A 14,081-nucleotide genomic window follows, 5' to 3' on the forward strand; every position below is an offset into this window, starting at 1 on the left:
TCTACCGTTGTCTCTTTTTTTTTTTTTTTTTTGGCATGTCTATAATCTGCTCTATTCTTTGGTTGGGATATGCGCCTCCATTACTCCTGACCTTCAGTTTGCTCAATTGCCAATCACGGCTTCTGCGTGATGTTGCCAGCGTTTTCAAAACCCCAAAAAGTAAGATAAAATAAAAAACTGCCCAGCATTCTAAAAGTTTTTTCTCAGTTGTCCAGCTTTATCAACCATGGAGCTACTATTGTTGATCCTCATGTTCAATATTGAGCCAGAAAAAAGGTTTAATAATTGTTTTGAAAACGACCTGGTTTCAGCTAGGGATGGCAATATGTACCCTACCCACGGGTACCCAATCCGATCCCACCCGATCGGGTAGGGTTGTCAACCCGATCCGCAGCGGGTAGGGTAGGGAGCGGATAGGATAGAGTGTGGGTTGAGTTTCAACCTTACCTGACCAACCTGCACTCTATATATGTATATGTTATATACTTATATAAAAATATGTTTTAAGTGGATGTTGAACCAAAATCCTCTCACTAAATGCAAAAGATCTTTAGCTACTAAAAGAAAATCATTAATTGATAATTTAATATTTTTTTTACATAAAAATTAGTTCTATTTTAAATTATCATCAAGTTATATAATAATAGTGTATCTTTTCTGTAACTCGCAAGTAGAGTTAGAGTTGGATTCAAACCCTACTCTATCTTACCCATTGTCACCTCTAGTTTTAGCCTTCGTTGGATGCCAAATTAAAACGTCATCGTCTTACACTAGTCTTACGTGGCAAGAGAATGTTAGCTCATCATTGTGTTTGCTGAATCGGCGTTGGAATAGTACAATTGAAATTTTAGTGACCTATAGTATAGTTGGAATCTTATTGACCAATAGTGTAATAGTGTTTTGCTATCGGATAAAAATTTTATTCTAACCTTATGGGTTTTAATATCTTCAATCCAAATCTTATCTATATCTCACACTTTTCCATTCGATCCTATACGTAAGAAATAAATTTATAGTATTTGTTTCGATACGATAATACATTTATACGTACTGCTATAATAAAAACGTGAATAAATTTTAAAACGTGAATAAATTAAAATATAACACGTAAATTTTATTATCCACGTCAGGAAACTCCGCAATTGTATTTCAACTCACTTATATAGATTACCAAAATGACTAAAGAAAGATATAAGGCATTTTAGTATAAGAGACACGGTATATGTTTCAAAATCAGAGAATAAGGAAGCAAGAGGGAGAAAGAAGGGTCATCCTAACCTCACTTTTTATTCCCGAAGGTCCGAAACTAATGGCAAGCTATCTTGGGTGCAGGTTTTTTCAATCCTAAAGCCCTCTGTTTCAGAATGCACAACTATGGCGTTGATGGATACTGAAAGACTGAGACTGAGAGACAGAGTCTAAGAGACAGAGACTGAAATAAGTTTTAGTATTCTGTTTGGTGCCAAGTGAGAGACAAAAATTGAAACAAGAATAAAATTCTAATTTAATTTGCACAAAGGATAAAATTGAAATTAATTAATTAAAATGAGAGTATTTTATGTATAAAATATTATTAAAGTTTCAGTCTCTGTTTCTAAAAATATCAGTCTCTTGTGTCCCTACATTTTGGAGGCACTGAAATACTGAAATTTTGGGGACAGAGACAGAAATTTTAGTACTAGTCTCTGAGCCAACAAACATGATACTGTGTCTCAGTCTCTTATCCCGGTACTGCAAAACAAACGCTACCTAATAGTTGTCTCACGTTAACATCACTGGTCCTACTAATCACAAAATTTGATTTCAAGCCTTCTATCAATATTACCAATTTTGGAGATATTTTTTTTTTCTAAATGAGTATTGAATCAGGGCATATAAGAAAGTCCAACAAGTAATAGTATCTTTGAATTTGTGAAGCTGCCATCATTCTCTCAAAATTATCTGAGGTGGGTTCTTAAGCAACCATGCTATATCTACAAGCAAGACTAATGATGTATGCTTATGTGCAAAATCTTCACACAAGTTGCAGATGGAACCACCAGATGTAGACTGGAATAGTTTAGAATGACTACAATACAAAATTTAAATTAAAAAAAAAAAAACTAGCAAGACAAGCTATTGAATTAAGACAAGCTAAAGTCAAAATAAGACTACAAATTTTTTTTTCTTGAAGGTGCGCCAACTAAATTAACTTGGTCATATAAACTATCTTCTTACTTTACTATTGTTGTTTTATCAAGATCACTCTCTTCATGATAATCATTAAATAGGAGATATGTTATTTTTTATCGTAAACCTTTTTCTGCCATTTGCTCTCATCTTCGTGTAGTTTTCAAATTAGAAACAAACTTTTTACTTTTACTTCTCTTGAGTTTGTCTTTTTTTAGAAAAGAAACAAGTAAGCATTATGAGATTAAAGCAAAAATATTAGTCAATTAATTTTTGTGTATATTAGTAAGAAATTTTTTCTTATGAACGAGACTGTTAAAATAACAGAGAAAAATATTAAAAATTAATTTGGGTATTAATTTTTTTGGGAACTAAAATATTCACTTTAAAAATTTTTGGGATTGATTTGAGTAATTACTTTACAGGAAAATAGACTAAGGACTAATTTGTTTGTTGGAATAAAACCTTAAAAATTGGTCTGTGTATTAATTTTTTTTTAGAACTAAAATATTCACTTTTAAAATCTTTGAAAATTAATTTGGATAATTAATCTTAAAAAAAGATATTTTAGTCTTTTATCAAATTAAATAAAAAGATAGATTTTATTTATATTAAATTATAAAAATATTTTAATAAATATATTCATATAATATATATTTTTTAAAACAAAATTAAATACTAACATAAAAAATATTCTCCACTTATAATTTTATTATTTGTCTATATTTTTAATATATTTGTACGTATAAATTTATCTCCGTACTAAAATAAACACCTTGCATATATGCCTATATACAAGTTTGATTTTCACATAGTCAACTCCAAATCCTTCTGCAATACCTACGTAATGTTTTGGCTAAAAGGGGAGATAGGAAAATTTCTGAGATTATGGAATGATAGTTTTGCTCAAATGAAAGGTAAAGACTCAAGAATAAAGTTCCATTAGATGAAGAAAAACACAATTCTTTTTTTCCTTTGACATGAGAACATTATGAAGATTACATCACATGACCGTCTCAGTGAACAAATAACAATGGACTCACAAACATTACATAATCCGATATAGCCCTCTTTCATAATCATACAAAAACTAACCAATTTAATTACCCCTTGAATGCAACATTTTATTATAGAATCTTGAATGCATACTATCCCTTTATTATGATTATGATTATTAATATTATTAAGAAGCATTAAACGGAGGGGCCTTCAAGATGTTCCTTGATATGGTAACCGTCGCCAAAGGGTTTCTTGGAGAGTGAAAGGCGCACACCCGGGTCATGGTGGGAGCAAGAAGTGTTATAAAGAAGAGAGTTGTTGACACACTGCACATTGCTGTTCATGTAAGCAGCCATTGGGAACGAAGAAGTTCCTCTTCCTTTTCCATTCTTATGTTTCTGCTTCGAGCTACCTTCTCCGCCGCTCGAGCTCTCCCATTCGCTGCCGTGATCTGTAACAATTCCCTTCTTGTGAAGATAGATAGGTTCATGCTTCTTCTGGGATTGGACAAGTTCCATGTATGCTCCTCTGTTTTCCCCTGCAATTGTTATGACCTTCATCCCAGAGTCCTCTGAATCTGAAACCTTCCTATGAATGCTTTTCTCTTTGGATTCATGGCCGTGTTTTCCATGGTGGGTTGTTTCCCTGTGGAAATCGTTGTTGCCGTTGTGCCACTGGCGAGGCTTCTCAACGGTGCTCTGAACGAGAACGGTTTTGGGCTCTGCCTCCATGGGGATCTTAGGCTCTGTCTTCAGCTGAGAAGGTGGCAGGGTAAGAGGAGAGGGTGGTGGAGCAGATGGTTTGAACTTTGGGGATTGCATTGGGCTCTGAACAGGTTGCTTGATTGTTTTTGGAGATTCACGAGGAGGAGAATAAGAAGTGTTTGGTTTGCGAGACGGTGAAGTTGGAACTGATGAGGTGGTTATGACTGTAGCCTTTGGGATTGGAGAACTTGGCAGTGAGGAAGAAGGAGCCGGGGGTTTCTGAGCCGGCGATGAAGGGGCAGATGTTCTGGCATCCCCGGCGGCGACGCGTGATGGGGCTTCTTGCGCCGGGGTTGGTTCTTGAGGCTGAGTTTGAGGCGAGGATGGTGCCGAAGAAGTCCTGAATGTAGGAAGAGCCGCGAACGGACGTGGCTCTGGAGCTGGAGCAGGGGCGGGGGCGGGGGCGGGGGCAGGGGCGGGGGCGGCACGAATGGAGCTTAGGCGAAACCATGGACGAACCGGGGGTGGGTTAGCCATGGCTTGGTGGGTTGAGGTGGGAAGTTGTGAAGCCTTAAAAAGAAGAAATGAGAAAATGTATTGAGATGGAAGATGGTAAGTATGGGTGCAAAATGATTGTTATTTATAGAATCCAAAGTAAATAAACGTATAACTTGTGTGAGGTTGAAACATAAAGGCCGCGAATTATGTATCCGAGTGAGACCACTCCAATGCAAAATTAAAATAGGGAAAGCATCGGATTCAATATGGCCAGCTGACACAAGCTCATATACCTCATAAAGCAAGGTTCGAATCACAGTTTTGAGTCATTCGAAATTTACTGTCTTGTGTTCCTGTCTCACCCCAAATATGTTATACCTAATAATCAAGAATCATACTACTTATTACATAGCTCCTTGCAGTTTATAGGATCATTCATACGTCTCAATTCTCGTACTGACAGTGTTTGGCATGCTTCTGACTTTGCTTGTTTAGTTAGCCAAGTAGCGATACCCTCTTGCCTTGCATTGCCTTTACATACTTTTCCTTCTTTGGAAGATGCTTCAGTTCATGGAGCTTCCTTGCCAATGCCAATAGAGTGGTGTAATGTAAACGACTCACATGCAGGCTATCATATCCTATCCTATCTCAGCGTTTCACAAGAAAAGAACCGCCAAGTGGGTCCTTTCTTATACTGTGTTATTGCCTTCTGTTTGTTCCTTCTTTGGTTAAAGATGGTTCCTATTTAATTAATTAACTAAAGAATGCTGGCTAAGGTTCCAAACTATCACGTACAATGATTCTTTGTTTCCGACTCAATATATATAGTTTAAACGATGGTCATAATGTCTTCCAATTTCAATTTTATATTACTTTTTATGTGGAGCCGCCTCTTCATGTCAAATCATATAAAAACACGGTTCCTATTTATTTTAGTTAAGGCTAATTTATACGCCTCCTATTAATACTGTATAAGAACAATTAAATATTAAATTCAATCACCAAAATTAATTATTAATATAAAATATATATTAACAATAAATTAAATAATACATATTTATATACAAATATATAATAATTAATTTTAATATATAAATAATATAATAATAAAATATAATAAAAATTAGATAATTAATTTTTTATCTTGTATTTAAATTAATACTAATTAAATCTATTTTTTATTTAAAGTATTAGTCTCTTAATATTTTCTAAGGTAATATTGCCATTCAGTGGCAAAAAATTGCTTATTCGAGGAGATTAGGACAAGAGAATATTTACCATGCCTAAGAATTTGTTCATAAATTGTGCTTGCATATATACTTATATGCATTTACTATTTTGATACCACCCTTCATAAGGCTATAATGAATTAGATAAAGAGATTGAAGATATTGTGCTTCAACTTTGGGTAAGAACCAATAATAAAAGGGAAGAGCAAGCAAACAAACATAAATTTCTACAAATATTTGACATCATTACACTCCTATGCTTATTAATATTTTTATTTTAAAAATCATATATTCTTTTGTTCCGTCTCCTGGCATATGATTAACAATTTGCATATGGTTCAATGCATGGAATAATATTGGAAACTGCTATCATATTTATAACTTTAAATAGCAATAGTAACTTATGTAAAATGACCATAGTAGTGGGAATTTCACTTAAAATACTTCTTTTTTTTAAAATACATCTAAATTATTGATGAGACAACCAATCATTTTTCCTACCAAAAAAGGCAACTGTTTCACATTAAATGATATAACTAGTTCTGTTTGTACTTATATCTTGTGTTTAAGAAGGTAAATTTTCTTATAAATGATTTAGATATTATACTTTATTCTTTATTTATTTATTATTTTGACATGGTTTAAAAAATATTTTGAGAAGCAAACATCTTGACACCTAAGATCTACCATAGTAGTTGGTTATTTACCAAGTATCATCAAGATATGATTCCACTTTGGAGCAATCATTTCAAATCATCTAAATGCAATATTAGTTACATGCAAAATATATTAGCAAAGACTGCTAAGTGGTGTAACACTGTAACAAAATGAGGACAACAGTGTAATACAATTATGAAATTGTTGTTCGGCACACAAATTATTATGGTAAGAAATAGTAACGAGAATGGGAATTGCAAAATAATTTACATTTTTTGGCATTATGATTTATGAGAGGAAATAATCAAGGCCATTTGGTGAACTCAAACACTTTGAATACAATTTCAATTCCAGTGGGAATCTGCCACACAAAGAGCAGAACGTTTAATGTATTCAATGCTATGTGAAGATTTCTAGCAGTTTCACTTCCTTTCTGCATTGGTGGTACTAAAGCTGCTGCCAGTGCCCACAGCACCGTAATACCTGGTGCATATAAATCAATAGTCACACATTTAATAGCCTAGTGTTGATTATTTTTGTAAGTTTTGTATCACGATCATTAACATTGTTATGTAGATTAAAAAATATTTTGTGTTAGTTTTATTATAATTAATTATTATTAATATTAAACTAATAAAAAAATAATTTAAGTAACATGTGACAAAAATAAAGTACCATAATATTGGTTTTTTCTGTAACACACTGGTAATACTACCAATTCTAATGCTTGATTAAATAATTAGGGAGATTCAGCGTGGAAAAAAAACACTAAGGTAATTAGGAGAATGAATCTTACCCATTAGAAGAGTACTAAGAGTCTAGAGAAATGATATAAATTACTTTTAGTTTAGAGTACAATGGAATGAACAATGGAAATAGATACTAGGAGGTTTAACTAGGAGCAATTTTTTTCCAACATTAATCAATTCTTTTAAATTTAAATTTTAAGTCCTAAATCTAAATTTTCTAAATTCTAAATCCTTAAAAAATAAGAGGTGAAAAATAATAATTTTAAATAAAAAATTAGTTATATAATTAAAATTCATTTCCTATAAGTCATACTATAATCAAATGGAAAACAGAATAGGTATAATAATTGGAATAATGATCAAATTAATTCTTGAAAAGTAAATTATTTTTTAAATTTGCATAGAAACATGTTATTAATTAAATTATTTACGTTTATCGTTTTATCACTCTATTAATATTTCTAATAATGATTGATAATGTAAAATATTAATTGTCAGTATATAGAATATCTTATATATCTAATTAAACATTGTATTTATAAAAATTTTAAAATAAATAAAAATAAAAGACAAAAAATATTTTGTGATTAATTTTATGTCCTTTTTATATACTCTATTATAATTAATTATTGTTAATTTTAAATTAATAAAAAAATTATCTAGATAACATGTGTTATCTGTTACCTGCTCCTGCAAACAAATGTGGACCAGGGAAGAGTTTTCCTGTCCTAAGCCACGTGTTGACTCCACCTCCAACCGCTTCAAGCACCCCAAAACCCAGCAATATGGATCCTGCGTTGAAGTGCCTTTCCCTGTAAGACCCTTTCAGCAGCTCCTTCCTCTCATCAGTGAGTTGCTGAATTTTCACTTGAACCGGGGACGGAGCTGCCTCCACCTCCACAGGATTGCCGTCAGGGGTGACAGGAGCAGGTTTGACTTCTTTCTTGAGCTCGTTAATCTCATTCTGGATTGTCCTTACCCGTCGCCATTGCCATCCTAAGTAACCTGCCCACAATGTATAAAAGAACAATCCACCCAATACAATGGGGTGTATGAGAGCAAAGGTTCTTCCTTCCAATATTTCGAATTCTCCTCCGACAGCAAGCGCATCCTGTGGTTGCAGCAAGAATGGTAATGTGATTGTGCTGAGGGAAACAGAGGCACGCTTGACAACAGTGGAATAAGAGTCTTTTAATTTTGGGACATCCAATGTTGCGGAGATGGGAGCAAGTGCACTCTGGCGTCCCCTACTGCTACAATGACAATGATAACCAACCGTTGGAAGCCTCACAAGTGTCAACGTGGCGGCCATACTCTCTGTCTCTCAGCAATGCACGCGACTTCTTGATTTCTTCGGACTCAGAATGACAAAGGAAAACATGTAGAGAAGTACATGGTTGAGATTTGCACACGAGATACATAAGAAGATAAGTAATTTGTGCCACACATTATAACTTTTTGGGATCTCTCCACTTCAATAACGTCTATAATTAAGAAGTTGTCTACTACTCTCCTATAGTATAAAATCATTCAACTGACCCATACATTCACCAAAGACCAAACCACTCTAAAATATGATAGAGTACTATGACTTGGGCCTCTAGGCCCTGGTTACTAAAACAATCATTCTATCAAAAAGAAAAAAAAATTGACGTGTTTAGGAACACTTTTTTTTCTGTATAAATTAAGTTAGATTGGTTTAGTGAACTCAATAACATAGCTGGTTATTAAATAGTGGTAGAAGTAGTCATGTAAATCCAATTTTTATACATAATTTGTAGTACACACGTTTTACAAGCGTAAAAAAACGTTGGTATCAGCAAAATTTCATTCTTGCAAAAAAGAAAGTTGGAAAACACACATTTTTCTCCTAGTTCTTCTCAACACAAATGTAAAATAAATCAAGTCAAAATATATTGACCGAAAAAAATATTTGTACCGTAAATAATAAATACAATAATACCTTTATTACAAAAATAACAACCTCATGGCATGTTTTCTTCATCTTTAAATTTCTTTGTTGAACTCATTCATAGAAGAATGATTTGTTTTTCTTTATTTAAATTATTTCATTTTATGTACTATATATAATTTGCTTCCAATGAATAGTGTAAAAAATATTTAGTCTAAAATAGACTTTTCACCCCTAACCAATGTGCTTTTTGCCCTCAATGAAATGGTATTTGGCTTCTATTAAAATGTTTTGTTATCATATCCCTACAGTTTCACACAACTCAAAATATTCATTCTTTAAATTTCTTATTCTCTAAACTTTTCTCGTTGAACTCATTCATGGAAGAATGATTTGTTTTTCTTTATTTAAATGATTTCATTTTATGTACTATATATATAATTTGCTTTCAACGGATAGTGTAAAAAATATTTAGTCTAAAATAGACCTTTTCACCACTATATGTGTGTATTTTTAAACCATTTTAAAAGTTAAAAACCAAACTAATTTATGAAACCAATTTGACCAAAATAGGTCATACTTCGTTTAGGAAATATTAAAATTTGGACAACTCGAATTACTTTTTGTTTTGTAAATTATTATATGCTAAATAGGCTTACGAAGAAAAAGAATATTAAAATTTTTTGGATATTTATAACAGTTTAATTATAATGGTTATGTATTTATTTTTTTTTATGAGTAATTTGTTAATAATATTTAAAAATATAAATTATAAATATAAAAGGGTAAATTATTAAATATATATTTAAATTATTTTTATTAACAAAAATATATTTAAATTTTATAGTTAATAAAAGTACTTTTAAATTATTTAAAAATGTGACAAAAATGTTTTGGACATTTTATTTTACCAAAAAATAGTAATTGGACAAATGAAGTTTTCTATGTCACAAGTAAAACTCCAATATTGGCAAGTAAGTTACGTTACGTTTTTTTATGAGAGGAATATATTTCTGATTACTGAGTACTTTTGGCACATTTTCAATTTATTTGAGAATATTTTCTGTTTGTTAACGATCAAATTCAAAGATATTTTTTTAGTGTTAAAATAACTCAAGTGTATTTTATTTTTGGTTTAATTATTTTTGTAGTTTTATAAAATTTTTAATTAGATTTTTATACTTTTTTTAATTAAATCTCTGTACTAATTTTTTTAGTTAGGTCCCTCTTAATAGTAATTAGTTTAATTTTATAGGAACCTAACTAAAAAAATTGGTGTAAGAACCCAAATAAAAGAAAAAAAATGTGGGACTCAAATTAAAAAAAATTTGATGCAAGGACTCAATTAAAAGAAAAAAAAAGTATAGAGACCTAATTAAAAATTTCGCGAAACTAGAGAGACCAATAGAATAATTAAACATTTATTTTTTGTGGTTTACACGATTTAGAATTAAATTGTTAGACTAACCATATCAAAAAGTCTATGAAGCACGGACACTTCGCTGAGTTGTCGTGTCAGCGGACGCATTTCGGACACGATACTCACCGACACTCATCGAACATGCGTGTCTACTTTGTCCATTTTAATAAAAAGTAAAAAAATTTTTCTCCGGACATGCCTAGACATGCCTAAATACCATCACGTGTCAGCGTGTCCAGTCTTATTCTTAACATATATTCTTGAAATAAATTTAGATATAGTATATATTATTATTTATTAAAATAAAAAATATTTTAAATATTTGATATAATTAAAATAAGACATTAAAAATAATTAAAAAAATTAATTTATAATTTAATATCAATAAAATATCAAAATATCAATATGATTTATCTAAAAAATACTTTATATTTTTTATATATGCGTGTCCCGTGTGTTATAAGATTTTAAAATTCACGTGTCGGCGTGTTCTGTGTCGTATCGTGTCCCGGACCGTGTCTATATCAGTGTCGTGCATCATAGCAAAAAGTAAATACCTAACCACCTAAAAAAGCATTTTTAAAAACTTGAAAGATAACGATAAATAATAAATTATAATTTATAAATAAAATTTTAAAATTTTTTTAGTTAGAACACCTAAGCAAATTCTTTCCAAAATATATGAATAAGCAAGCATATAAGTTTTCTATTTATATTACTATAAAAATAAAGATAAACATATTAACATATCAATAATAACATTTTACATAAAAAGATAGAAAAAATATCTCTTTACCAACGACAAAATTTTTTCAACAAATTAAAATCCATCAAGCAAAAAAAAGGTTTAATATTAAAAAAATATTCATAACAAAATAAGTTGAAATAACAATTTAAATAGAAAATGCTAAAACAAATAAATTTGAAATAAATTTAAATACATAAATTTGCAATGAAATCAATATCAAAATTTTTAGATTTCGTTTTATTCATATATTATGTATAAGTGTTTATATTTAAAAAATATATATATATGATATTCACCTCCCATTTAACATTATATTTGGTGGATTTGTCATCTTTTTCCAAAGAGTCTTTTCATTCTCAATTCCAGCAAGATATCTAATAACATTTAGAATGGATTAAAATAAAAAAAAGTTTATTGTTAGTAAGTTTGTTAAGAAAAAATTACAACCGAAATTATTAATAAAATAAATAAATTTATCAATAAATTATACTTTTTCTAAAATAATAAATTTATCAACCAAATAGGTGTAATCAAACCAGGAGTATTGAGAGTGTCAAAACTTACAAAATTAAATCCATCTCATGGGATACTTGACGATTCTGCTGGAAGTATGTGCACATCTACGTTGGTTTAAATTAACCACATACTCATGATGTGTAGTATTGAAGTTACCCATATGAAGTGCAACACCAAAATATCTGATTTGATAAGATATTCTGTCTCTTAACAAATTCACGAATTGAGACACTAAGAGCTTTCTTAATTGAGACGTGTATTTTTATTCCCAAAAATTGATAAACAAAAATCAAAGAATAATTAAATTGAGATAAACAAACAAATTTAAAATATGAATAATAGAAGTTTAATATTATTTAAGAAATTGATAGGAAACTCACACTTTTATCAAGCCAAACCATCTCAAGTGAGTATGGTAATGGAAAATTTTTGTAATTTGGTAATATTCATAATCTTATCACTCGTATACGTACACACAAATTATTAACTGTACAGTAGGATTGATTTTTTTAAGTTTGTAAATACCAACCATTGAAAAAAGTACAAAAATTTTAGATTTTGGATATATGTAAAGAAAAATATTGATGTACTTTAAATTGTTGTGCTATATATGTCTCATAACTTATACTTTTATAGTTAACCATAGCTAGAATTATCTAAACTTGATTGACTTTAATTTAAATTTAAATTAAATTTGTAATAAAATAAATATATAAATATATTTAAAATACAAATCCTAAGAAATATAAATATTCAAAGCCTTAAATATAGCGTTCAAATAACAAAGAATCAACAATTTTTTTAAAAAGGTGCCTTCTTAACTATAACTAAGGCGTATTAACATAGTAGAGATCATATGCGACAAAAGTTATTACTTAATTTATAAATAAAATTTTTCTTAGCAAAATTTAAATAATTAAATAATATCTTTATTTAGTTTAATAAATTTAAATTATTTTTTTAAAAAAAATTAATTTATGAACAAATAACTTAAAATAAAAAAATAATAATTTAAGTAAATAATAATTTATGGTTTAAAAGAATAATATGTAAACAACTTAAAATTTAAAAAATAACAACTTAAACAAATAACTTAAAATTTAAAAAATAACTATTTAAGCAAAACAATCTAAAATTTAAGAATATCTCTTAGCAAAATTTAAATAATTAAATAATATCTTTATTTAGTTTAATAAATTTAAATTAATTTTTTCAAAAATTTTAATTTATGAACAAATAACCTAAAATTAAAAGGTAATAATTTAAGTAAATAATAATTTATAATTTAAAAAAGTAATTTATAAATAACTTAAAATTTTAAAAATAATAACCTAAATAAATAACTTAAAATTCAAAAAATAACTAATTAAGCAAAACAACTTAAAATTTAAAAAATAATAACCTAAATAAAATAAACTAAATAAATAATTTAAAATTAAAAAATAACAACCTAAGAAAATAATAATTTATAATTTATAAATATAATTCTCAAAGTTTTTAATGACGAACACTTAAGCAAATAAATTTTCAAACTCAACGTATGAACGACACGTTCTTCATTTGTATTACTATAAAGATAAAAATAAAGATAAAAATTTACCAATATAAATTAAAATGGTTGCCCTTCAATTTTTCTGTTTATATAATTCATTGTGCTATTAATTACAATTTACAAATGTCCTCAGTTCAGAGTCCTCATTAGTATATTGTCCAGCAAACAAAGTGATAATCCTAGTATTAGTATCACAGAGAATAAAACTCATAAAATATGATGACGTCGTTCTTTCCTATAACAAAGGCGGGTTGAATAACCTTGTTGAATAATTGAACTTCCACATCTTGTAACAAAAGAGAAAGCAACGCATCCATACATGAACGTGGGTCAGATTATATCCGAACAAAACTGAGATACGACGAACCTTATTAGATGGGCAGGCTATTGGCTGTAATTGCAACATACACAGTACGCTCTGCTGTCAGTTGGGTTGCAATTTCTTAGCTGCCTGCCCTCCTAACAAGTTCAAATTTATCTGACCCCTAATTATTATTATATGTTAATTAACCATAATATAATTATAATGTGCTCAATGTTGCATTTTCATGATAAACTTCTGTTTCCCGCTAATAATTAGAAAACTTTAGTTACCAGAACTAGCACTACACTACACACTATATATATTTATGTGTGGATATTTCTACAGTGACATCTTTACATGAAAATAGTATTGTAAATGATTAGATAATTTAGGCAAATATATTCCGTCAAACATATCAAATTATCAAACGATTTATAATACTATATTTATGTAAAGATGACATCATCTGAGTAATTCTCATGTATATATTTGTGTCACTCTTTCAAGTCCATCAATAATGTATGCAAGAATACGAAGGCAACAGTCAAAGAATAATAAATATTAAAGTAAGTAGCAGATCCGATTTCTCGTCCGGAATATTATGTAAGATAAATATACACACAC

At 29.5% G+C, this 14,081-nt stretch overlaps 1 protein-coding gene across 1 annotated transcript; it reads right to left on the bottom strand.

The window, feature by feature from the left end:
- Positions 1-6,427: 6,427 nt before the first annotated feature.
- Positions 6,428-9,155, bottom strand: LOC112695279 (uncharacterized). Its single transcript, XM_025747555.3, has 2 exons — positions 7,690-9,155; positions 6,428-6,739 (listed from the first exon to the last, which is right to left on the bottom strand). Exons 1-2 carry the CDS (start codon positions 8,315-8,317, stop codon positions 6,561-6,563), a joined length of 807 nt encoding a protein of 268 aa, XP_025603340.1. The 5' UTR covers positions 8,318-9,155; the 3' UTR covers positions 6,428-6,560.
- Positions 9,156-14,081: the final 4,926 nt, after the last annotated feature.

The sequence above is a fragment of the Arachis hypogaea genome, chromosome 6 (assembly GCF_003086295.3).
Source record: "Arachis hypogaea cultivar Tifrunner chromosome 6, arahy.Tifrunner.gnm2.J5K5, whole genome shotgun sequence".
NCBI lineage: Eukaryota > Viridiplantae > Streptophyta > Magnoliopsida > Fabales > Fabaceae > Arachis > Arachis hypogaea.

Bases quoted from the DNA above. Each gene is read 5' to 3' on its own strand.
- LOC112695279 (XM_025747555.3), bottom strand. From the start codon at position 8,317: ATGGCCGCCACGTTGACACTTGTGAGGCTTCCAACGGTTGGTTATCAT. The intron at 6,740-7,689 runs GTAACAGATAAC...TATATGCACCAG, and splicing joins ACATTTGTTTGCAGGAGCAG to GTATTACGGTGCTGTGGGCA.